Source organism: Embiotoca jacksoni, unplaced genomic scaffold (genome assembly GCF_022577435.1).
Source record: "Embiotoca jacksoni isolate LCO1_2020_lvr unplaced genomic scaffold, fEmbJac1.0.p SCAF_10, whole genome shotgun sequence".
NCBI lineage: Eukaryota > Metazoa > Chordata > Actinopteri > Embiotocidae > Embiotoca > Embiotoca jacksoni.
The window spans coordinates 10,244,576-10,271,554 of NW_027185230.1; the positions used below are offsets into that span (position 1 = coordinate 10,244,576).

The 26,979-nt window shown below is 42.3% G+C and overlaps 1 protein-coding gene across 3 annotated transcripts in view; it reads right to left on the minus strand.

Moving 5' to 3' along the window:
* LOC138207895 (membrane-associated phosphatidylinositol transfer protein 2-like) overlaps positions 1 to 26,979 on the minus strand; it is a 51,369-nt gene that overhangs the window by 15,617 nt on the left and 8,773 nt on the right. For 2 of the 3 annotated variants that reach the window (XM_069165485.1, XM_069165469.1), the window contains exons 1-10: positions 23,018 to 23,146; positions 16,658 to 16,861; positions 6,614 to 6,828; positions 5,173 to 5,294; positions 4,680 to 4,913; positions 3,941 to 4,267; positions 2,763 to 2,858; positions 2,472 to 2,576; positions 1,320 to 1,384; positions 746 to 836 (exon numbers count right to left, since the gene is read on the minus strand). In XM_069165485.1, the coding sequence (XP_069021586.1) occupies positions 746 to 836; positions 1,320 to 1,384; positions 2,472 to 2,576; positions 2,763 to 2,858; positions 3,941 to 4,267; positions 4,680 to 4,913; positions 5,173 to 5,294; positions 6,614 to 6,828; positions 16,658 to 16,735 (1,333 nt within the window). In that variant the 5' untranslated portion in view covers positions 16,736 to 16,861; positions 23,018 to 23,146. Of the gene's footprint in view, positions 1 to 745; positions 837 to 1,319; positions 1,385 to 2,471; positions 2,577 to 2,762; positions 2,859 to 3,940; positions 4,268 to 4,679; positions 4,914 to 5,172; positions 5,295 to 6,613; positions 6,829 to 16,657; positions 16,862 to 23,017; positions 23,147 to 26,979 lie in introns of those variants that run through there. The other variant, XM_069165477.1, reaches the window with a different exon arrangement.

The following is a 26,979-nucleotide window of genomic DNA, read 5'->3' on the forward strand; positions in this document are numbered from 1 at the left end:
TTTAGTTTTGGTAAATATATATGTATACCTACATTGCTTCTTCCCCTTTATTTGTACATTTGAACTAATGAACGAGCTTAATATTTAATCTTTAAATGTATAGCTACATGCCTTAGCTTTAGGCTCAAACTAACCACCAGAGTTTGTTTGTTATTTCTGTTTTGTAGTATTTGTGAACATTTATAAGTGTTATTTCCCCCCCAAAATATATGTATAGCTATTTTATGGCAAGATAAGATAATGGTCAATTATGATAAAATATAAATTTAGTGGTATTTTGCATCACTGTATTGTATTTTGTACAACTGCCCTTTGTATCTCAGTTTTGAAAGGTGCAATATATTTGATAAAGTTTATCATTATTGTAATTTTAGTTTGTTATCTATCTTTATTCGTCGGGCATATCTTGTGACGCTTCGAGAGGGTTTATTACTGAAATAATTTCCTGTTTAAAATGCTTGAAGGAAAAATACCAAATTTAAGCCTCTAACAAGTATGGATTTGCTTCCTCTCTTTTGTGTTGTGAAATAAATAAGAAACAAATTGACAATTTTACTTTGAGCTCTAAAAACCTTAGATTTTTCCTACTTTTTTACTAAAAGTTACAGGATAAATACTGTATTCATCTCAAAAAAATAAAATTAAAAGAAGGTTAATTAATCAACAATCAAATAAATGCATGGCATAGAGAATATAATAAGTGTGACTTTCATAATATTGCTACGGGGTCAGGTTGCTGCTATACCAGAGCCGGTGTCCAGGATGTTCCCTCCATGCAGGACTAGAATGAGGACATGGATTTTGGACGGCTGGAGACACTGCTGAGACGAACAGTCCTGCAGGCAAGAGAAAGCTCATAAAATAATATGTAATAAAATGTAAAATATTCTTCTATAAAATGACGAGAAAGTACATTGTTTCCTCATGAAATGCGGCATAAATTGGAAATAGAAGCAGTTAGAGTTCAACTCTTCTGTTCGACAAACTGTGCACTACAACGCTTCATGCTCGGCTGGCTACGCTTACATTTACTTTTCAAGAAAACCTGACAGACTCAAGTGTTCTTTTTTTTTTCGGACACAACACCAAACGTGAAGAGCAAGAACCTCTAATCTTCTGGCTCTGGTGAAATAAAACCCAGCTGAGGAGTTTTACTTTCACCACAGTAGCATCAGCAGATACCGGATCCTAATTTCACTTCACTGTCAGTGTGACTGAGAGGTAATTTCAGAGGAGTGTTATCTACAGGCTATTTAATTAAGAACTGTTGGTGTATGAGAGACAGGAAAGAAATGAGAAAATATGAAAAGAAACGGTACCTCCATCTGCGTCTCCTCATTGCTCATGACAGCGTACTCGCCGCCCGACTCCTGATACAGAGTTTCTGTGAAAACATAATTAATTCACTCACTAAGCTGATATTCAATGACTAAAAAAAGATGACTTAAACTGTATAACTATGATCACATGCTTCATTTATCGCTGCACAAAGGTGATGTAGATCCCGGTTCTCTTTTACGCCTTTCTCCAGTCTCTGTTTCAAGCACAATTTTACATATTCCTTTTTTTTTAAACCTCGATAACGTCTCATGTAAACATCACAGGAACAGGGATAATGGCTTAAAATGAAGACAACACTTGTATAATAAAATACATAAGCATAAATTACTTCCATTTATTTATTTCCATGAAAATACAAGACATTGAAAACCCAATTTTCTTTTAAAAAAAAAAAGAAAAGAAATATATATATATATACATATATATATATTTGCACTGTTTTTGGGTTGTGTTTTACAGCAAACCTGCTAAAATATAAACTATAAAACTCTTTAAATTTGACATTTCCAGGTTCCCACACATTTTGTCCAACAGTGTGACAAATTTCAGGTTGAAATTTAAAAGTATACAAAATATACTCGGTTTTAATAGAAGTAAAAGAATTTGGAAAATACTTTTATTAAGTCAAAAACAAAAGTAGCACCTATAAACTTCTAAATTCATGTTTTTATAACTGATAAGCTGCTAATAATTAAAAATATGTGTATGATATAATTTGTTAGTTCTGGTTAAGGATCAACTTGTTTTACATGTAAGAAGCAGGTTAAACCTAAATGCAGCCAAAAATCTAATAAATCATAATGCATCACTCACAGGCGCCATTTTTAGAACTTTTATTTTTGATCCTTTAAGTGCAGTTTGAGTTAAGACTTGTTTAAAATTCTGAGTTTGAATGAAAGCTTTTTACTTTTAATGGGCGCTTTGAAATTAATTTTTTTGTAGCTTTTAAGTTGCCAATAACTTTGAAACTTTTACTTGTACAATGCAGACTTTAGTCTTGGCTTTTTATGCAACTTTTTTCCCATAAAAAAAAACCTTTAAAGCCCTGGTGTCCACACACCAGGGGGCGCTGCAGAAGGGGGACACTGCTTTTTGTATAAATATAAATTAACATTTGGAGAGAAGCCTACCTTGTGCTTCGTCCACCTCTATTGTTTCTATGTTGTCCATGAGATCGTTTGAGTTCCACTTGGTGATCTTTTTGGAAAACATGTCCTCGTTATCAGAAAAGTCCTCTGAAAGACACACAGAAGATAAAGTGATAAATCTCATCTTTAGTGTGATTTTACATGCAAAAATAAACACATTTCAATTTAAATTAAATAGTTTGGCTCCTTTTAAAACCTTGAATCTATTGGCTTCTGATCTTTTAACAGTGCGTTGTAAGAAGATGAAGATGATGATGATGATGATGATGTTACCGTGAGCGTCGAAGAACTCATCGTCCGTGCTGTCCTCTGAGTCGCGGGCGATGCTCTGCATCCTCCACTCTGAGATGCTCTGGTGAGACGGGCTCCCTGCACACACACGAAAAAACATATTTTAATGAAGAAATGAAAATGAACTTACGGTATCTGACCTTCATGTAAAGATTATGGTGTGAACAATATGTGAAATACTGGAAAAGTGCGTGTCACCAGAGGATGGCGTGTCAGTGTCACATTTTGACTCGCCGAGGCGTAAAAATTATCGGCACAAACAACTGGTGTCGAAGGGGGAGGTCATGTGAAGTATAAAGAGTGATGATGTCAAGCAAACACCACAGACTGTATGTAAAAGTGGACATAGCTTCTGGGTCTGATAAGTGAGGCCAACATGGAAGAGTCATAAACTGCAATACCACCGAGTGCCACAAGAGTTTGGCTCCACAGGTCGTTATGGTTAAAGTCGCTCCTTCTTATTAGTTTTCTTTCCTCAAAAAGTGGTATTCTTGGGGGCGTGTCTGTTTGATTGACAGGCCTGCGGTGCAGTCAGGTTTCCACTATCGGTGGTGTTTTGTAGCTCGATAGGGATTGAGTCAGATTTGTTGCCCGCTCCTCCCCATCTTGTCTAAATATGGTCACTTCTGGCTCCAAAATAAAAAGATGGCGACGGGCAAAATGCCGAACCCGACGCTTCATAATGGCCGTTCACAAACGTCACGGTTGATTTCCGCTTGGTAGAGACGCAGGTCGGGTGGATCAAACCCATGACCTTCACCCTGGAGACCAAGGTCCTTAAGAAACCTAAGCAAGTTCTTAACATACCGTAATGTATTAAACCTAAAAATCACACATTAAGTAACTTAAATGACATACGCAATGTCACATATGTAGAATTACTTGTTTTAACCCAAACCATAATTTGTTCCTAAACTTAACCAATGTGGTTTTGGTGCTTAAACATAACGTATCTTACTTTTCATGCCGTCCAAACGTGACACGCTGTCCTCTAGTGGACAGACAGGTGTATTACTTGTTCTGGCCTTCTTCCAGGTTGAAAAATACTGGCAAAAATTACAAGATACGCATGCAAACAGCACAGGAGAAAAACCTCTTCTATTCCGTTAAAAAAAAAAAGTATTTAAAAAGTCAGTAAACGAGGTAGAAACCGTCCTCACCTCCTCTCTTCGATGACCTGTTGGACGACTTGGACGACGTGGACCACTGCTTGGTGAGCTCCCCTCGCGTCTCCAGTGAATCTCCGAGCTTCCCTCCGCCTCCCTCCGTCTCCGTGGTCGAGCCCTCCGTCTCCTGCTCCTGCTCCTGGCTCACAGAGTTGGTCTCCGCTCCCCCCTCCTCGTTCAGGCTGTACTGGGCCATCTTCTTCGCCAACGCCAGCTGAGTCTCCAGCTCCAGCTGCCGGATGTCCTCGATGGTGAGGCCGTACCACTCGTCCTGCCAGCACCACGCCTGCCGGTGGGCTCGAACCATCACTTTACGGAGGCCTGCGGGGACGGAAACGAGGATGTACTGAGTTTTGTGGGAATGAGTCACGACTCTGTGACATAAATCAGAAAAAGTGGATTGAATTTAAAAAAAATATATACGGTTGTGGTCATTGTCAGATTAGATGTTTTCTTTTTTCACCTGCTTGCACAATGAACGATCAAAGTCATGAATGCCTCTGAATTTACTGGATTATTTTCGCCATTTTCAGGGTCATCGACTATTTTCAAGTTTTTTAATTTACTAGTCTCAGCTCCAACATGTCAGGATTATTTCAAACTTTTTCAGGGTGTTCAGTGACTTTTCAGGATTATTCTTGATTTTTCAGGTTACCTGTGAAGTCTCTCTCACAAATAAAGACAAACAGACCCTCCCCCTCCCCCTCCCACACACACCGCCTCCCACACTTACCCACGTCGTGGATGAAGCGTTCGATCTTGGACTGCATGCCCCAGTATCTGAACTCCACCTTGCAGAGCTTGTAAGCACACATGACGGCGCTCTGGCCGGTACTCTGGTTGATCTCCTCGATCCAGTCCTCGGACAGCGGACCCCGTTTGGTCTTGACCGACTGGTACAGCTTGGGGTCTTCTTCCACCAGGTACTCATGGGGGGGGATGTAGTCCTTGACGATGTCTATGGGGTCTACGAGAGGAACACAAATAGGATGCCTGTCTTTTATGTAATCCGCCCCTGGTGGTATTGCGTGGAGCAGACTGCACATTTTTCCTGCACCCCGGTGAATTTTAGTATGCAGAGGCTGAACACCAGCTCTCACACTGCTCCGCCTGGATCCCCTTCGTCTGCATTTTCACTCCCAACACCACAGTTTAAATTCAGACTGTGAGCCCCCTCGTGACGAGATGCCGGGAGATCCCACAGCCCACGACGGTGTTAAACTCACCTACAGTCCTCTGTCTCTTCTCAGCAGACGACATATTGAAGACGTCCACCTGATTTCCTGTATCTGGTTTATAATACGTCTCAATGTCGATGGAGAATTTCTCTACGAAGGGACACGTATACCTGAGGAAGAAAAAAAACAAACTGAAATGTAATTAAAAAAAGATATGATATTATGGCAAAGAAATTAGAATAATCAAAAGAATAAACCATCCAACCAATCTTTAGTGTATTAGTGAATAAAGAAAACGCCTTTGCTTTTGGCTCCAGTCTCCGAAATATGATAATTAGCTCCTTTTATTTTCTTGAAGTGACATATAACTGAATATTTTTGTGGGTTGAATCATGAGTGGGACAAAACAAAGGCAAAAACCTGAGTCAGTCCTGGAAGACCCCCACGTTAAAACTTTACAGCAGAAATAAACACGTTTACAGCCTGGTACAAAAAACAGTTACGGTCTTTATGGCAAATTTTCCCCATTCATGACGAATTTGTATATAACTCACCCGTTTCTTAAATTGTATCAAGGCTTAAAGTTCTGGATAATTAAGGTCGGGGCTTCTTTGAGTGACAAGTTGGTGCCGTCACAGTTGGCCCGTTAATTTGTGATTGTTGCGTTTAGAAAATGTTTGATTTTGGAACAACTTTTCAAAAAAATTGCGTTCTAATTTGCAGTTTTAAGTGATTAGTTTGCAGTAAAATTGCGGTAATTCACAAGAATTGCCAGTCGATTATTTATATATATATTTCAGCAACATGCTCCATCTCTGTCGGGAGTATGGCTGAGTCGGGGAACTGCCAAGACGGAGACACGTGGAACTGAGTTTTAAAACCATTCATCAGCAAACATGGGAGATATCACGAAGGCTCGGAGCGTGTTTTATATACAGTGTTTGAGGAAAATTAAACTTTCTCAGAACTGAGAAAACTACTGGTTCAACTGACTACATTTACTATCCATACTGAATGGACATCCACAGAAAAGTGGCCACTTTTCCCTTATAGGAGCTTTAAAACATTATGGGAAGTGCCGCAAGTCTAATCTCTGAGAATCGACGAAGCCAAATAAAAGCACATAAAATGTTGTCTGTCTGAGAAAGTAGTTGGATCGAATGTTTTAAAGAAATGAAGTCATCGAGAGGATTTTATAATTTGGCAGCCAGTGAATACAGTCTGTGATCATTCAGCTGAAATCGGTCCAAAAAAAAAAGAAAAAACAGTCTACATCAGCAGAATGAAGGAAATGTTATTTTACTCTTCAAATTTATGAATCTAATAAAAACCATTAACAGCATTTTATTACTGTAAGGCTGCTGTTTCTACTTTACATAACACCGGCTGTCTGAAACCACGTGATGGGATGTAATGTGTTGACACGGAGAACCAGGAAATATCTTTCATCCTGTTTAATAACTGTACAGCGCTCGTCCCGTCCCCTCACCGGGTCCGTGTGTACGGGTACGCGTTCCAGGACTCCTCCTCCACCCGAAGGGCGGCCTGCGGCAGGATGGCACAGAACCAGGACGGGATGTGCTTGCCGATGTGGTACACCTTGTGAGTGTACTGACCCGAGCCGCCGGGCCCGTCCTTGTAAGGCTTGTTCTCCAGGATCTCTACGCCGCTGCCCTCGCCGCAGCTCTCCTCTCTGCTCTTTTTCTGCAAGGCGGCAAGAAGGGGGAGAGGAAAGAGGGGAGGGAAAGCGGGGGGTGGGGGTGGGGAGAGAGATGTCATCAAAAAGTAAGAATAGAAACTTGAGGTTGCGTAATGTTGTGTCCTGCCCTTTGTCAGCAGCGGAAGAAGTGCTGGTTTTAATTATTTAAGGGAACAGTGCGCGACTTTTATATTTAAATGAAAGTTTGTTACATTAAAGCCAAACGAGTTCACACAACGCTCGTTAAGCTCTTCATCACCACCGGTTAAATCTCTCTGCAAACTGAGCATGCTCAATAGGAAGAGCACCAGACACTTCTGCCGGCTAACCTCCAAATTAGCCTGATAATTAACTTCAATAAATCTGAATACAAATATTGTTATCAAATTGATCAAATTCTGATGATGTCATTGTCATGTCATTTTGTGGTTATGGATGCGCCTTTAATTTAATTTATACACCATGTATCCAAAGTTTAAAATTAATCTTATAATAACCAAAAAACTAACTTTTTGTTTATAAATTGTTCATAAATCTGATCATGATGTACTTCCATTTTTACTACAAAAAGCACAAGCGTTTCTGCCCTATCTTTGATTTATGGTCTAATTCAGTGTGTTTTATCGGTTTTTTGTTCTTGTTTATTTCCACTTTCTCATGTAACACTATTCCCAGTCGCCTTTTGTGACTCCACTGAGTCATTTCTATTTTGGTGGTTTCTCTTTTGTGAGTGTGTATTTTTGGTTTTTATTCTCTGGTTTATGTTGTTTAGTTTTATTGTTTCAATTTCAGAAAATTCTTTTGCATTTATTTTGTTTTGAAACAAAAATATATAGTCCTTGAACAGATTGTGTTTCTTTATATTTTTTGCCTTAATGTAAATAGTTTTCTGTATATATGCTTTTATTTTTGATAATGTTGCCAATTTTTGATAATAAAAGATACAAAAAAAAAAATCTGTGTTTTAATATAAGCTGTACTATAAAAACAGCTTCGCACCAGCAGGTCTGTCAAGCTAATATTTTGTTTGTTAGCGAGCCTACAAAATTATTAAAATTCACGTTATGTGGTTTCCACAACAAATTTCCAGCTCATATGTAAAAGTAAGAAAGTTTAGATGAACATATGGTGCTAAACTTCTAATTGTATATATTAGTAGCTTGTATAATTTCAATATCTTGTTTTTTGGATGATGAACAACTTGTTTCACACGTTAATAAATCACCGCTGGCGGCGTTGACGCAGAGGAGGGAGAGAAAGTGGTTAAAACCTGCTGACGTGTCCACCCAGCTTCACCCGGACTCAGCCTGCTCTCCTGACACTCATCCTCCCGTCCTGCTTTCTTTTCCTTTTCCAATTAAAGCCCTGCTCGCCTTACACAGCACTCCTGTATCTCACCCGGGTCTGTGTCCGACCTTCACAGCGCTCAATGGATGATGAAGCAGAGACAAAGTGATGAGGCGGAAAGAAAAGAAAGCTTTGACACGAAAAAAAACCAACAACCTGGTCTTTGAATTCTTTCAGTCAGTCCCCATCTTATTTATCTACATCTCTAAATCTGATTTTCTTTAGATCCTCTGAATTAATTTATTCACGAATTTTCTAGTTTTTAAAAAAAAAAAATCATTTTATTGCTTTAGCAGGATGTTTGGGTTGTTTTGCTGGATGAACTTGAGCAGACAAGATGTTTCTTTAAATTCATTTTGTCAGTATCACTTGTAAAACAAAATTTAATGAAAAGTCCGTCCATCCATTATCTTTACCCGCTTTATCCTGAATAGGGTCACTGGATAGGCTGGAACCTATCCCAGCTCACTTTTGGGCGAAGGCAGGATACACCCGCACAGGTCGCCAGTATATGACAGGGCCGACACTGAGATAGACGGAAAGCCCATTCACGCTCTCATTCAAGCCCAGGGGGCAATTTGTAGAATCACCAATTAACCTGAGATGCAGCCGTTCCTCGACGGTGGGAGGAAGCTGGATGTCCCCGGAGAGAAGCCACGCTGGCACAGGGAGAACATGCAAACTCCACACAGAAAGGCCCAGGCCCGGATTCCAACCCGGAACCATCAGTTTCCCTTTCTGTCCCTGACTGTCACGTGACTTCCTCCAATAAAAGGCGCCAGGTGGTTGAAGCCTCCAGATCCCATAAGACCGACTCTTGTTGCATTAAGCCTGTTGTTCCTCGGCGGGAGCCTGGGATTACAGCATCGATGGATAAAAAAACCTACATCTCCTTAAGAGGCTCCCCATTTAGATTGTGACGGTCAGCGGCAGCAGGAGCACATGAACTATCTCACCCCTCCGGGATCCGGTGGAGGAGCCCAAATATCAGCCTTTCAGTGTCTGGAGAGCCTTTCAGTCAGATGTGGAAATATTCACCAATTAACCTATTAACATGCAGTTTGATTAGTGGTAAATTTAATAAGGGAAATGTTGAAAATATGGGAACTGTGCTGATTTTCTTATATTTTATTCCACTGTCACGGCTTCCTGTTGTTCAGTTGTACAACACGAGAGTAGCTCAAAAAGTTACGGGACTGCTCCTGTTACGCCCAAACAGTGTGCAGCACAGTGACGAGAGGCTGTAACCTTCGTGAGTAAGTACTCCCAAGTTTCATCACTTAATCAAAATTAGCACCCGAGTTACACATGCTATAATGAACAGTGGTACGGGTGTGAAAACTGAGATTTCTCCGAGGACAATTTTGGGTCAAATTCTGGTAATGGTCAACAGTGACCCTTGAAATGCTTCAGAAAGTCTACGGAGATGAAGCGACGAGCGGGGCGAGGTGTTCTGAGTGACATTCCCGTTTTAAGAGGGGCGGAGCTTCACTGTTAGAGACCGAAGAAGACGCGTCAGGTCAGGAGACATCAGGTGGGTTTTTCTTTGACATAGGCAAGGTTGTGCAACTGTGAATTCGTCCCCCAGGGTCAGACTGTCAACACCGAGTTCTACTGGGACCTTCTGAGGTTCTGTTATGGTTTGGACTTTTTTTCTGCTTTGTAGTCTTCAGGTCAGTCTGGGTTTTGTGTCTTTGTTTCCCTTCCTGTCCTTCCTGTGATTGTTGGCCCCCTGATTAGTTTCACCTGTCCCTCGGTGTACTTCCCTCCCTGCTGTATTTAGTCTGTGTTCTCATTTTCCCTCTTTGTCAGTTTGTTTCAGTTACCTGTTGCTTACTGCGTCTTTTGAAATCGAGATAACACAAACCACCTGAACTGTGGCGCCATGGCAACAGGGTTCTCCAACATGAGAATACGCCCGCTCACAGCAAATTGAAAACAGGAGAGTTTGTCACCCTCAACAACACAATTGTAGCTCCCCACCACCTGTTCTCGCTGGATTTGCCTCCCTGTGACTTCTCTCTGTTCCCCAAAAATTTGTCACAAACTTTTTGCAGTACTTTTTTCATTTGCAAAATGCATCCAATAGCATCACAAGTAAAAATATAAATTCTGCAGTGAAATGTCTAAAAAAGGTGTCGACTGTACATTTCAGCCATCAGTCGGCCTCAGATTTCATCCATTAAAAGACTTTTGATGCAAACAGATGTTCAAAGCATAACCGACCTAATGGACTGCAGTTTTATTACACTGCTAACGTTATTGCTGAATCAGCGTGAACGACTGTACCGTTACCACACTCTGGTTTCCAGGCGATGATTGAAACGCTATCTTATCCCTTCCGTTCTAAAGTGCTGCGGGTCAAGAAAGAGCGCCGCGTGAATACAAATCACCGTGATCATTATTAACAGCAGGAGTGGGGTGCTCGGGGTCAACAATGAGAGCTCAGATTGAACACGGCGCGCCCTCCGCTGAAGACTTTAGGGAGGCCGTATCAGTAATGAAGGTCAGAGGAGGCAAACAGCTGGAAAATTGCTGTAATCTAGCAGGTAATGTAATTTAGGCGAGGAGCTGAGGGCCTTAAATTACCCCTCCTCGTGTGTGCGTCGCTTCTGCCGAGAGATCTGTATTAATAACACACATCTCGGAGCCCGGAGCAACGAGCCAGTGTCGACTGTACGGACGTTTGAGAACAAAAACAAGGATTCTGGCAAATGTTGAGTCTGAAAGTTGTTGTTCTCTTGCAAAGCAAACTGTCGAAGACAACCCAGACTGTCAGTGCACTACGGTGCAGACAGAAGTGTTCGTGTGCCCGCCTCATTGTAATGTAACCTTCAGTTCGCTCTCTGCTGCTTCGCTCGAAAACAGCTGTCAAGAGCAACCAACATGAAGGCTTTTGTGAGCCGAGGACGCGGCAGCTGCTGATGAAATGTGTTTGCTGTGGTGTTTGGCTTTCTTCAAAATCAGGAAACAAGAGGCATCTAGACAAGAGGTTATCTTAATATGCTGTTTTGCTTATATGTGCAATTATTGCGAACGTCAACAGTACCGTTAGCTTCCTGATCATTAACCACCTTCGTTTGTTCTCTGCAAACAATATCGTCTGGCTGCTGATTGTTATTTTGTTGAGTGGATTTTAAAAGAGGAGCGACTACAAGCTCCGGTACATGTCGGCGCTGCGTGCACAGCTGCGCTAGCAGGAAAACCAAGCGGCGACCTCCGGGGATGAAAACAGAAGTCAATGAGGAAGTGCTAAAAGCTGCAGTTCCTCGAATGACCACTTGAGGCTCCAGAAGCGAGTCAGTCCCCACAAACCACCACGTTAAAACTTTACAGCAGAAATATACATGTTTCCAGCCTGGGACAGAAAACAGTTTTGGTCTCTGGAGCTAATGCAGCCCATTTTTGGATCAGCCAGGAGTAAGATAGAGTAAGGAACCGCCAAGATGGTGACAGCTAGATATACGCAGACCTGCACTTCAAAACTGCTCTTCAGGATCACGATCACAATCTCGTGGATTTTTACCCCAACAGTCTTTAGTTACTCAGAAAGGTGGAGAAAATACCCCCAAAACAACTTTCTAGTAAGCAACAGTTCCGTGGGTGGAAACCTTTTTGGAAACTTTGCTCATGAGAAAGGTCAAAGGTTGGACCGGCTTGACTTGGCAGAAAGGCTACGCTAAGTGGCATAAGCACTCTTTACAACTGTGCTAAGATGAAAAGCAGCTTAGACTCACAACAAGTCCAACCCTGAGGTGGATGGACCGCAGCAGCAGAAAACCACGTCGGGTTTCAGCCAAGAATTGAAATCTGAGGCTGCAGTGAACACAGACTCACCAAGACTAGACAGCTGAAGGGTCCTCATGATGGCTCAGGGAGAAAAACGTTTGACAGGCTGGTGACACTGAATAAAAAAAATCAGGGGATCATCAAATTCACGTTGATTCAACCTCTTACCAACGTAAATATTTGTATCAAATTTCATGCCAATCCATCTGATGGTTGCTGCAATCATCCCACTCAGCCATTTAAAATTAAAGAAGATAGATTCAGGTCACAGCTAAAATCCAGCTTCATGGAAAAATATGCATGCGACGAAGAAAGACTGAGAATAAAAAGCAGAACCTCTTGGAAACACTTCAATTTACATGTGAGTGCTTTCAGAGAAGTTTTACCACTAATTTCCTGATAAGTTTCCAGGAAATAAATTTGTAATTAGCAGCCAGTTCTAGGGGAAAAGGCAGTGTTCAAAAAGGACACGACGAACTAATCAATCCCAATTGATTCTTGGCAAATTCTTATCAAAATATAACATGACACATATATTTTTTTTGGCTTAAACTATGATGTTCCTTCAAGAAACTTCAGATTTTCAAATAAGTACCATCCTAAATAATTACTTCCAAAAAGCTTTCTTGGAAATAGCTTCTGACAAAAAAATACAGAGCTGTCAAGTCAAGTGAATATCACAAATCACAGTTGCCTCAGGCAGCTTTACAATCTCTACAGCAAACGACATTTTCTATCCTTAGACCCTCAATTTAGACAAAAAAAAATCTTTAATGAGACAAAAAGTCCTTGAATGTGCTAAAAAAAAAAAACCATGGGTGTGACATGGGAAACAGCTGAGGATCTACATAAGAGTCCGAACTAGTGATCTAGTTTTCAAGGACTAGAATTGTTCAAGAAAAAGATGTGACGAAATAAATGAAATATTTTAACCTGCCTACCTTGATAAACCACCTCTACTTTATTATAAATTCTAAGGGACCTCTCAAAGTTTGCAAATATACCAAATATGTCTGGCTGAATAGTTGGACATTTATGATTAAACCAGCCATAAAAACACGGCGTTCATTCGACGCAAACAAAGTGCCACAGAATACACTGTACATGTGATACTGTTAGTGTTATCTGTAAGCCACTTAAAGGAAAAAAAAAAAAAAGAAGAGAAATCTTGATTTTAGAGGGTTAAAAAGCTTCAGTCACTTTGCAGAGAGGAAGAGGACGGTCTGAATAGTTAACAGGCCCAAAGAAAGACGAGGAGAGGATGCACAGAAAAGAGCCCGTGTCCAATTTGAGAAGTGCCACCAGCTTGAGCGGACACTCTGTGGACCACGTCTGCTGAATTATAATGGGCCTGGCTTTGCTGAGGGTCTCGTTTCTGCCAGGCTGAGCTGCCCCTGAATAATTTATGTGACACCACAAGGTTAGCATGAACCAGGGGTACATAACTCCCGTCCTCGGGCCCTCTGGAGCCACAGCAGTACCTAATGCATCAAATGTTATCACTGGCTGCTCAGAGGTCTCGTAAGCCGACTCGGTTCCGACATTTGTCAAATCCCCTGCTTTCAGTTTGAACCTGGCAACAGACAACAGCCGCGTTTCAAACTGTCAGGGTGCTGCTGGAGTAAAACAAAAAGGCATCGGGAGCTCACACGCTGCGACAACAGCACGAGGACAAAATTATAAAAAGTAAAGTCTAAAAAAAGAAAGCAGAGGTTCCTTTTAGCCAAAATGTCGGCCTGCGGATGGCAGTGCCATCCACTGCTTTGGTCCTGAGTGAAATATCTGAACAACTACTGGATGGATTAGAAAAAATGTTGGCACAGACATTCATTGCTAATAGAAGAAGTCTACAGACGTTGGTGATCCTCTGACTTTTCCTAGTAGCACCACCAGCAGGTCGATGTTTTGAGTTTAAGAGAAATCACGACTGGATGGATTGCCATGATATTTGGAAAATTTAGTCCAAATTGGGTTATCGCCTTTCTATTTTGTGCTTTTGTTTTATAACAAAATACCTGCAAAACTCATGACATTTGCAGGAGTCTCAGTTTATTAGCACTAAGTATGAGTGCTAATTCGGAAATGATAGCAGGCCTACATGCTAACTGTTAAGCAGATTACGCCTGCTGAACGTCAGCATATTAGCACTGCTACTGTGACAAAAGTAGCATACCATTGTTAGCATTGTGCTTAAAGTAATAAATAAAGTAGCAAATATTCAACAACTACTGGATGGATTGGCACAAAAATTGGTACAGATATTGACGTTACCCAGACAATGAACCCTGTGGATTTTGGTGATCCTCTCACCTTTCCTGTAGCACCACCAGCAGAATAAGGCAGGTTTTAGAGTTTCAAATTCTACAAATAATCACTTTGTTTGTTTTTATACATCCTATGTGGTTTGGTGTAGTTTAAATCGTGTTGGTAATTTCTATTATTGTCAACAAATCCCATAGAAAGAATAACAAAAGACTTCTCTCCATGAATGTTTAAGAGAGAATTACTTAGTTTTCATTTTTCTTTTAGACTCTCAGTGACGACCTAAACATTTGATTTTCTAGTGAGTATTTGCAGCAGCATCTGTTTCAGATTTTTGATATTTCTTTTTAAATTGTTGCAGCTAAATTTCTTCTTTTCTTTCTGTACTGTATCATAACGTGAGGTGTTCATGTTATTATGTCCACCCCGGGAAACGTGAATGACGCTTCTAACTGTGTGTAACGGCATTAAGAGCTGCAGATACAATGTTGTCATGGCGATGCTGACTGCACCCTCATGTCTCTCTCTCTCTCTCTCTCTCTCTCACTCTCTCTTGCTCTCGTCTCGACCGCCTCACAAACAAAATGATGGCAGCAGCTGCCACGCTGCAGCTGATGTCACCGGTTACCATGGCAACCGGCGCCCAGCTGTGACGCTGCAGCGCGAGGAGGGGTCCGGCAGAGTGTGTGTGTTTGTGTGCAGTACAGTGCATTATCCAAGCAGATGTGTCTCTCTGTCCACACATCTGAAGTCCGAGGACACAAAAAAGAGCATCTTCATTCCATGAAATAATTTTTTTGTTTTTCTGATTCTGCTACTGTTTCCAGTTAATCAATCAAACCGCAGCAGATATGTGATATCGATCGTGTTAACTCCTTTCTACTAAAGGTCAGGTTTCCCCAAGTTGTATCCTTCTGCTAAAGCAGCGTTCACATCAGATGGATTTAATCAACTTATCAGACGTTCGCTCAGGTCAATCAACCTGCAGTCGGTAATCATCTGTTAGAAGTCTAGCCAGGCCTCAAATTTCCAGCAGAAAACAAATGGCAGCTGAACCTCAGTGAAAGTGTCAGAAGTCAGTTCTGCGTAAAGAGGATCTGATCACGACTGGACTGAAGGTTTCTAAGAAGACTCCGCAGCTCTGAAACAATGTGTGGAAACTGGATGGGCTCCAAAAGTAATCGCACCATCAGAGGATCAATACATCAAGCTGTGATGCTTCATCGCCGATATAGAAATCACTAATAAAACACTCCAGTCAGCAAAAAAGTCCCGCCGTCAGAAAATCTGCGAGAAGACGAGGAGCGTCTCAGAAGCTTTGTTCGAATTGGATTTGTTTCCCAGATCAGATCTTCGAGACAGACGGTCCGCGCTGTCGTTCACAAGCGAGCGGATCGGATTTAGTGCGTTTTCAAGACATCATCATCATCAACCTATCTGCGTTGGTTGCCGTGGCAACGTCGCGTAGCTACGCTGGGCTGATGCGGCTTTTTCTGACGTGGCTTTTTCTGACGTGGATGGCAAGTGCCAGCAGACGGTTTTATTCGGGCGTCTGTCCACGGACTGTTGTGTCCCAAAACCTAAACTGTCTGACAGTTAGGAGCCAGCAGAGCGTCTGGACTGAGACGGGTCGGAATTGCTTTTCAAACCTCCAAATTTGTTTTGGATCCGGTTTCATGTGGGATTTTTTTTTGCTGTTCAGACTTTCAAAAATCATCCGGATACAATCTGGATATGACGAACAACGGATTTGATCCGGCCCACTGGTCTTAAATATGTAAAAGAAGAGCTAACACACAAAAACAAGAGGCGGATACATCATAATAATATATATAACACCACAATGAGGCTGCCTTTTGTCTTCCTTTTACTGTATTTTTGCTTTCTGCTCATCATATTTATGTGTTCTGTGTTGTGTTTTATGAACTGAAACATTTTTCTGACAGTAAAGCTGCTTGATTTGTGGCTCATATTTGAGTTTTGCACAAAATTATGAGAGGAAACGGGACCGGAGGGCATCTGGAGCACCATCTGGTCTGCAGAACCGCGCGGTGACCCTGCAGCCGTGTCTTCTGTTCTGCTGCAGATCGACACGATGGCACCTTAAACTCCTGACCTCTATATAACCTGAACTCTGACCGGATTCGCAGCACGAGTTGGAAAAACACTTGGTTATTGACCGTCCAGACGGAAGGTATTTGATATAATATTTATGTTGTAAAACTCCTTTGTGCTTTGAGGAAGTTACATTTCTTGTGATGAAGAGTAACAGAACAGCTGAACCGCATTGTTTTAGGGGGGTTTGTTGACTTAGCACAATAAAATGAAGTCAGATCTCATCATTACCAGACTCTGGGTCCTGGTTCCCGGTGACGACAGGTCAGAGTGGAACCGGGGGAACATAACACAAACACAGTGAGTGATGAAGCCGCTCACCTGGATCATGTAGAGCTGAGCGATGCGGTACTCCTCCACGCTCATCGGCATGGGGATCCGGTACTCCTTGATCAGCATGGCTGTGCTTGGATCGAGCCGACTCCGTGGGGGGGGAAGCAGTGTGGGAGGGTAGACGCTCCTCTCGGTCCGCTATCCGAGCAGCATGTCCACACAGCGACGGACGGGACGCCGCATTACTCGCACCTGAGAGAGGAGAGACGACAGCAGACCTTCAGAAGGAGGGAGACACGCATCCGTCCGGTCAGCCGGCAGCGCTGCTCACCACCCAGAGGAGTTGTTAGCATGTTTTTCTCGAGGATTAAACCCCCCCCCCATGCACGAGCCAATACATCCTGTGCGAGTCCTCCACTCAGCCCTCCAGCAGATCTGTTACAAGGTAATCCATTGACCCAGCAACAGCCCTGAAATCCCCCAGCAACCTAATTCCCAAGTTCGCCTATACGCCAAAGATGCAGCCAAGATGGGGTCAGTGTCGCCTTTAAATTCCTACGCTTCACCGCAGCGGAGGAAAGTACGTTTATTCAAGGATCTTACTAATATGTAAGCATAGGTATTTCAGTATTTCAATTGACCTGCTGTGTTATTATTCTGCTTCATGGGAAATATTTTACTTTTTATTCTAATTAACACCTAAATTTACTAGTTTTTACTAAAAAAAAATGTAAATAAAAAAATCAGTTTATCAAATATGCTGTTTATATTCTTTGTATCCTTAATGAGTCTTTTAAACTGCTTAAACACTAGAGGACAGCAGAAACACGATATATCCTCCTTTTTTTAAGTGGATGGATTTTTTTCTTTTGCTCTAGCTACTTTCAGACAGACACAGTTTTAATTGTTACTATTTTTTTGTCTTTTTTTTTTTTCAGCTTTCATACAAACGCTTTCAACCAAGCACCAAGAGACTCAGAACAATCAAAGAGAGATGATTGTAAAGAGACGCAAACTATTGAACAAAACAAAAGAAAAGGAACAAAACAACAAAAAACAAAAAACAACCAGGAAGAGATGCAAACAGATAACGAGAGAGATTGAACTGCAAAGAGATGCAAAATGAACTCAAATGGATGCAAACTCAGTCACTGCACAAAAGACACAAAATGGGCCAATAAGAGATGCACAATGACCACAAAATGACACAACCAGCTTGATCGCAAAGAGACACAAACAACTAAACTAATCACAAACTAAAGAATAAACAGACTTAAAAAGGAACCAAATACACAAAATAACCTGAAAGAGATGCAAACAGAGTACAAAGAGATCTCAAATTTCCAGACCAAAATAGACATTTTACGACTGATTGATGATTTGATGTTTCATTTGGTTTAAATCTCCAGCAGAAATATCATGAAACGATATTAATTCAGCTTTAAAAATACTAAATGCCAGCTTTAAGACGTGCACAAAATTCAATTAAATCAAATCCTTTTCAATTGTAGCTTTAAATTTAGTTTGAATTTGAAGAAAAGTAGCTCGTCTGCTCCCTAAAAACTCGACTCCATCCATCTTTTCCTCCACCATCGACGCCCACCTCTCCAAACTGAGCTGCTGTGTCGTTCCTCCACTTGCTGCAGCCAGAACAAGGGCAACCAGTTGTGTACTGAGGAGGGTCACATGACAATGACTACTTAATCTTAGACAGATGATGGCGGGCAGACGGTAAATCTAATGCTGTTTTAGCATGAGAGAAGGAGAAGGAGGAGGAGGAGGAGGAGGAGGAGGAGAAGGAGGAGGTCAGAGTGAGGAGCTGATGTCAAATAGTGTGTAGGTGGTGTTGCTCCATCTGTGGATGATTAGGCGGTGCATGTGTGGTCAAGCGGCTACAGCAGATGAACCATGGAGGTCATGGAGTACAGCGGTACGGTCAAGACTTCCGTTTAGCAGCTGAAGAGATATTTCCTTCAAGAAGAGGGAAATGAAACACTCTTGATTTAAAAAAAAAAAAAAAAACTAAACTAAAAAAGGCACATTAACAGCAACAAACAAAAAGAGGCAAAAATGCTGATATTGATGGGCAATTTTAGGAATTTTGGAACAAAATGACTGCCAAGAGACACAGAAGCACCAATAATGGGTGCAAAATGATCAGAGAGAAATAAAACAACCAGGAAGAGACAATAAACAACCAGAAAAAGATGCCAACAGATAATGAGAGCGAGATGGACCTGCAAAGAGACGCAAAACGAACACAAATGGATGCAAACCCTCTGTAAAGAGAGAAAACGACTCCCAAGAGAGACAAAAACGCTAATAAGAGGTGCAAAATGATCAGAGAGAAAGGAAACAACCAGAGAGATGCAAAACAACCGAAAAGAGATGCAAAACAGCCAAAAGGAGATGAAAAATAACCAGAAAGAGATGCAAAACAACCAGAAAGAGATGCAAAACATCTGCAAAAAGACACGAAAGAAACACACCATGAACACGCGGATGGATGGAGGGGCTTCTATATGTCTGGTCCTCCGGCCTGTGGTCTCTGAACTGTATCGACGCTCAATAGTGTAATTTTTTAATAGTGTAAATTGAAGATTCATCTTATTTACGAGGCTATGTGATAAACAGCAGTAACAGGAGTTAGTCGTCTCCATCAGCCATGAATGAACACTGAGCTCCGAGTGGCTCTCCGGAGGCTCTAATGTACGACCTTATTTACTGAGCAGAGGGAGTCTGAGCAATGATGCAATTACAGCAGAGAAATGGAGCGGCGTTTCTCACCGAATCCTGTGAAGAATGAGTCCTTGACCTACAGAAGAGCAGCTATATTTAGACTCTCCGCGATCCCCATCGAGCAAAACATGAGACGGATGAAACCCGACACGTCCACAAGATGGGTGGACAGAAAGACAGAAAGCGCCATGCGTGACAAACGGGCCTTTTGGGGTTTTTTTATGCAGAAGGATTTTTTTGTTTTTTTTGTTTTATTGCCTCCATCAGCTCCGCGAGGGGTGAGTCAGCATATCAAACACGGCATCCTCCTTCCACCGAGGAAGACGAGCACGAACTGAAGGAGTGAACCGAAGAGGAGGGCAGGCAGGAAGTTACTGGAGACGCAATGATTAGCCAGAAACTATCAAATAAATTATCAATTAATCCTTGTTTTTTAAAAGCAAAAATGCCAGTTGTTGAGTGAATATGTTTGGAGAGGTGTTCAGACAAAACAAGACCTGAAAAGGCAACATCATTTGTGGACCCAATGTTACTCCTTCAGGGTGCAATGACGGTCAACGACAAAAAAGTTGTTCATGCTGTTCAGTGTGTCTGCAACATGCTGCAAGTGAGTGTTTTCCAGAACAGTATACGTTAATATTGCAAATATTGCAAAACCAGCTAAACCTAAATTACCAAACAGCTAACAACCCTCAGAGGCCTTCAGAACATCACAGTAGATCTCAACAGGAACAGTCTCTGAACTTTTTTGATCCACCCTCACACAGTAAATCAGATTTTATTTCACTCCTCACTAATAAGATGAGCATTTATCCCTGAGACTACAACATTAAGACACGGGACTCTCCCTTGGAAGACAACCACAAGCTTCAAATGCATTTTTCAGTCTAAGAGCGTCGAGTTTATCGAAGAGCAAAGTAGCCTCGGAGCCTGAATGTGGCTCCGTTCCCATTGACTACTTTGGAAATGTGATGAACACTCAGTTCAAACCAAAACAAAGATGCCTTGGGCTGATGGCCTCTTTCAGTCAGAACAAACCACAACACATCGAGCTCTCCATTTTAATCCATTTAACTGATGAGGCTGCCAGCTCGTATTGTGGCACTAGAGACAAAACAATCGGAAAGGAAGCCTGGTCTCTTTGGAAATGTCACGATGGCGAGGAAATATGTCAACAACCACCAACACAATCAAAGAGAAAGACTGACATCATGCAGCTGCCTTTAAAACATGAAAAGCTTTTCTAATTGAGCTCACAGCCAGAAATCACAGTCGGTCAGTGTTCGTGCAGCCTCCGCAGGGAAAGTAACTGTCTCATCTGCACCCCTGAGAGGGTGACTGCCGGCCAGCTGCCTTCCATCAAAGTCCTGTGCGAGAAGGCCAGCAGCTAAATTGTACCAGCCGAGTCAGAGGAAAGCAGCTCTGGTCTATTAAACACAGCGGTTTGTTCCTGAGGGCCGACTCTGCTCAAATGTACGCCAATCCCGAGTTCGGCCGTAGAGACCGATGTGACTGTTTCAGCCTGAATGTTAAAAACTGACCACTTTTCCTGTGGAAATAAGATCCACTGTTTACTAATGCAAACGTTTGCAATACACAAAGATTTCCAGGAATACGTACAACACGTCAGATCAAAGACTTGCAGTAACCTTTTGACCCACTGGGGGCAGTGACGATCCACCGTGACTCAATGCCTGCAGTCTGGCGTTTTGGTTGATGCTATCTTGGTTTTTTGGAAGCAGAAGTGACTGGGTAAGTACTCCACATTATTCCATACTATTTAGTGTACCAGAAAGTGACGACAACTGTTGGTTTGTGAATGTTATGAAGCCTCCAGTTCAGATTTTGTCCGTCACCATCTTGCTAGTTCGGAGCGGTTTGTAGCAGGAAGTAACCATATTTGGACGAGCTGGGAGAGGAGCGAGCGGTGGATCTGACTGATCTGATTGGAAACGTGACGATACTATGTCCCGCCCACCAATAGCTGTAACCTGACTGCACCACAGGCCTGTCAATCAAACAAACACGCCCCCAAAAACACGTCTTTTGAAGCTTATTTTCTAATTAATGACAGATTATTTTCAGATGGACCTCCAGAAAACTAATAAGAAACAATGATTTTAGCTACTTACACCGAGATAACTGGTGGAGACATTTTATTTACTTTGTATTTGATGAGAGAAGTTGAATGGGAGTCTATGGAGCCAGTGGCTTTTTGGAGACAACCTCTAGTGGCACTCGGTGGTATTGCAGCTTAAGGCACTTTTGCATCGGCATCATTTTTCAGACCTGGAAGCCAGTTTTATATACAGTCTATGTTCGAAACGCAGTCATCTAGCATCTGTAGATGATTGACAGCTTCTTGCTCCTCCTCCCCGACGACTCAGGAACTCAACGTGAGCCGTGATTGGTCCAGGTCGTACTCGTAGTGTTGCCAGCCTACCAACAAAGACACGGCAAAAGATTATGGCACTTTAATTTGATCCGACATAGTTTCTGTAGCAAAAGACAAATATATCATCTGTGATGTAAACTGGAAACCCGTCTGTGCAGTTTGAGGTTTCCTAAGTCCTTTTTTTTTTTGTGTGTAAAAATCATGTTTAATTCATGAAAGTCAAATCAACGTTAAATCCTCGAGCAGAATGCATAACTAATGAATCATCTTCTTCACGGGAACATGCAGAAGCAGCGTGTTTACACACTCAGTGTACGAACCAGATGTTTCTGACGTGCACCAGAAGATTTACGAGCAACAGGCTGACGCTTTGCTCCACATCACAGTTCGATGCAGGAGGATTCGACTCTGGCGGTCGGAGGAGTCGTGCTGCGAGAACGAGATCCCCTGATGGGATTTATGTTAGAAATCACAACACAGGTTTTTAAAACACGTGCGGAAACATGCCGACACGCAAGATGAGTCAGATGACGTCTACAAACGCACGGCGAGGACGATTTCTGCTGCTTTAAACAGCCCGGCGCTTCTTTTATCAAAATCAGTTCGAAAATATTGCGATAAGAAATGATCAAAAGACTCCTATAATCACTGATTATCACACTACTGAGCACATCTCAGCACATCGTCACCACCCAGCATGACAACATGTTTCAGAGTGTAAGTTTGTGTTTTCATAGATGTATCTGCATTAAAATGGTGTCACAGCTGGTCATATTTGTAATTAATGCCATGAACTAGAATATTAGTTCGATATTAGTATTATTTTTATAAGAAATAACTCATTCATAATCTGTTTTCATGAAGATTTGCAGCATGCGGTGATTTTTTTTTTTCTTGCATTAATTTCGACATTTTAAACTAACACCTGCATATTTTTCTGCATCGGCCCCCCCCGGGCACGCTGTGATTCTGTTTTTAATCATGCATGAGACCGAGCGTTTCTTTTCCCCCACCAGATGGTTCGAGGACTGTTTCAAGGATTCTGGAGATGAAAATACGTTTTCTCTCTGTGACATGTGTTTGCACGCGAGTCACACGGTGCGACGGCACATTTCTCATCCTCACAAAATAAACCAGCACACGTCTAAAAATCACAGAACTGCAGCAGCCACCTGCAGATCGTCAGTCCAACAGGCAGCATCCGTGTCGTAGTCGCTCACCTGCTTTCACCACGTTTTAACCGTCATTATTTCACACGTTAAAGAAGTGTTTACCTCGCAGACTGATCCTCTGAGCTCAGGGGCCGACGCCGATTCCAGTCCCACAGAGTCCCAGTCCAGTCCCCATCCCTGCACTCCTTCCTTCCTTCCTCTGCGGTCAGCCGGTCCTCGCCTGCTCGCCTCCCCCCCCCCCCCCCCCCCACCCCTACTCCTCCTTCTCCTTCTCCTCCTCCTGCTCCTCCTCTTCCTCGGAACAGGAAGGAGCTTCTGAAATCCTCACGGTGAAATAAGAGAAGCTATCAATCCTCCTCTTCTTCATCCGTCCACCTCTCCTTCTCTTCTGCTCTACACCCCCGCCATCTCCTCCTCTCCTTGCACTGAGGAGGCTCTGTTACCATGGATACACACGAGGCAGAAGCCTGATTGGCAGGGTTTGTTGTGATGCAGGGGGCCGGCCGTGCAGCCCACCAGATTGATTGCCTTTTCAGGGAGCGTTCGTTGTGTAACGCCGAGACAGAATCAGCTCTGCGAGCACAGATGTTCAGGAATTTTTGTTATTTTTTTTTTATAAAACTAGGAATTACAACGGCGTTTGAATGCAGCATGTGTTTCACTGAAAATCCCAGAGGAGGAATGTATGGAGGACCAAGAGTGTCAATTTTATCTAAACTGACAATAAATCTGAAATTATTCTATAGATGAATTCAGTAATCTAAAAGTAAATCAGTAAGTATTTCATTAACTATTATTTTACCAGACAATAAAGACAGAAAATGTACAAAGATTTTACAAATGATTTATGAGAATACATTTTTAAATATGAATTAACTCCATTTCGTCTATTTTTTTAGAGCATCAGATTCTCTTTTGAAAAACTGGAACCAGAAAAATTTGATGTTTACATAGCTGACGATTTATTTGCTGCAATAAATAAGTATAAAATTCAAAAAGACGTATTCAACAGGATCTTTTCTCGATTTCTCGAATCGAAATTAAAAAGTCAAAAATCAATTGCCAAAGAAAACTGAATAGATTAATTTCAGTTACATAAAACACAAAAACAACAAATTTGGACATCTGAGAAGCAGGAAGCAGAAATATTTGACATTGTTGCCTCAAAAAATTATTTTTATGGTTGATTTTCTGAAAAGGTGCCAATTAATTTTGATTAATGGTTTGATTTGCAGCAAAGGCAAGAACACCAAATATATTTAATCTACAAAGACAAAAATCTGTGGAAAACAGCATTCCTCGCATTTAAATTGTCGATTCCAGAAAATGTCTGACATCACAAAATGACAAACAATCGATCATTTATCTAAATATGTAGTAATTAATTTGCTTCCAGACTGACCCGTTTGATCAATTTATCGCTGCAGCGTCTTTCAGCCAACAGTGCAACAGCCCAAGATGCAGAGTTTAGAATTAAAAAACAACAAATCCTCACATTGTAGAAGCACAAATTCAGCATTATTGTGCTGAAAGGCAACTGAACCAATTAAATGATTAATCAATTAACCTCGACGCCTTCACTGATCATTCCGGAAGGCAGCAGCGGATACGTGCTGCTGGAGAGGGACGCGGCGCTTGCATGGGTTTTTGCCTGCGCTCCCGGAGGCGGGTCAGCTGCTCTGATGATTATGCGTGTGTTTGCAGCGTGTCGTGACCGAGCTGCCTCGCCTGCTGCGTGTGTTTCATCTGCAGAATCTGAATGAGCTGGACAGGTACTTCCTCCTGAATGAGTGAAAGCACACACTTTCACACAGGCTGCTACGCCACACTGTAACCTTGACGACATTCAGACCAGGTGGAAATATCTCTTTTATCCTGTAATAGACAGGATATTTTTTTTTATTATTATTATTCAGATGGTTTAAAAGCAGATCTCTTTTGATCCTCAGATCATGAATGTCAGGCTTGTGTCACTTGCAGCAGTGTAACGATAATACGAGAAACACAAACTGTTTTCTGTTGGAGGTGTATAATTCTGCATTTTCAGCATTTTGTGAGTTTTGTTTGTAAAAAATCTTGATTTGTAAAGTAAGTAAAGCTGGCAGACGGATGTAGTGGAGTAAAAAAAAAAAAAGAGCAATATTTATATCTGAAATAAAGAAGAGTGGAAGAAAAAAGTGGCATGAAGAGAAAATACTCAATTAAGTGCCTACAATTTGTTTGTTGTTCTACTGTTTGTCCTTCAACTGTTTTTTTTTAATTTTTTTATTTCTACTTGTGTTTTTTCACACAGTTTAAACAAACTAAACATGTTGATATGTGAGTTTTAAAGGTGGATTTTCTTACATTTGAACAGAACCAGGATGTTTTATGTCTTTACGCTAAACTGAACAGCTCATCTAACTATTTTGGCAAGAACTGAAAACTTTTCTCATGATTTCATTTAAAAATGACAGATTTTTAGGCCTTGGTGATTTAAAAAAACCAAAAAGCATACGTAAAGTCTGCGTTGAGCCACTGTGGCTCGATGCTCTGGATTAGTCTCGACTTCTTGTGGTATTTACGTCTTTAGGAACTATTTTGAGTAAAATAAATCATGGTTTTCTGCTTCGGCGTTTCTAAAAAAAAAAAAAAAAAAAAAAATCCCCATATGCATGTTTCTGACATTCAGACGCTCCGTGACTCGAATGCTGAGCTGCGTGCCGGAGCTCCTCTCTCTGACGGCGGCCTGATGCGAGTTGAGTGAGTGCTGCGAGTGCCAGATAAACTGCATGACTCACATGTGTCTGCTTTATAAACGTCTCTTTAATTACATCTAGCAGACGCGTCTCCGCGGGTTTCAGGATAAAATTATCCCACCTGCAGCCAGACGTGCTCGGGGGGGGGGGGGAGAGGGGGGGAGGGGAGACGGGACGGTGGTGAAGCTGCTGATGGAGAGGCGGATGAGGAGGTTTTTTTTTTGTTTTTCCCGCAGCCCGACATGCGGATTGAATTTGCAGCCGCAGCAGCGAGTAGCAGCTGAGAATGAGAATGAGCCGCGAGCTTCGTGCAGCAGCAGCAGCAGCAGCTTCATCGCTCTCCGGTTTTATCTGCGAGCTGCAGCGACCCGCATCCTCACAGTGAAACGACTTGTTGATGGGTAGCTGCTCTGCCTCTTTATCTGAGCATCAGCAGAGGCGCACGCTAACAGAATCAACCTGCTGCTCTGCGGTGTCGCCGCACGCCGCTCCACAACCTCAAGCATCTGCTGCCGATCGCGGCGGCTGTTAACGTGTGATCTCGTCAAGCACGTCTTTCCTCACCAGACGCTCCTGGTGTTCGTCCCCGACATGTCAAACACGGGCCGCAGGTCACCGCCGGCTCCTGTCACGCTACCGACGGCATTCACTGCGGCGCGCGTTTGATTCAAATCGCAGCGGATTTCGGCATTTCAATTTCACTTCAGCCGAGTTTCGTTTTCATCGCTGCGTCAGATAAAATGGTTCAAAATCACCTCGGCCACGGGGAAGAGTACGTCTGCTGTGCGAGTGCTGCGCTTAAAAGAAACTTCACCACCTTCTGTGAGGATGTTGTTGGTAAATGCGTCAACTGAAGCAATAAATTCCCCCAATAAATTCGGTGTCTCTCGGGAGAAGCAACAAAATCGGTCGCTCTTCCGACTAATTGAGTCGACTCGTCACAAACAGGCACTCTTGAAGCTGCACTGAGACAAAAACTGGTTTTCTTTGCGACTGGTGGTGACGCCCTCCAAACGTCAACCGAATCACTTTGCAGCAGCGGATTTCAGCGTGGCCAGTTTTTGTTGGATGCCGTCACCGATGCCGACCAGCAGAGTTACTAAGCATGAGGGTTTTCTCGTCACTGCTCACAGTGTGCAGGAGAGCTTCTTCAGGATAACGAGGATAAACTGAAACCAGCAGAGCAGACGAACGTTGAACAAGCAGTTTTCACAAGACTTTGTGTTGTTTGTGTTTAGCTGCTAACGTTACAGTACGCGAGGGTCGATCAATAACTGACGTCACCGTCCAAGACCGAAGGAGGCGCGTCAGGCCAGGAGACACCAG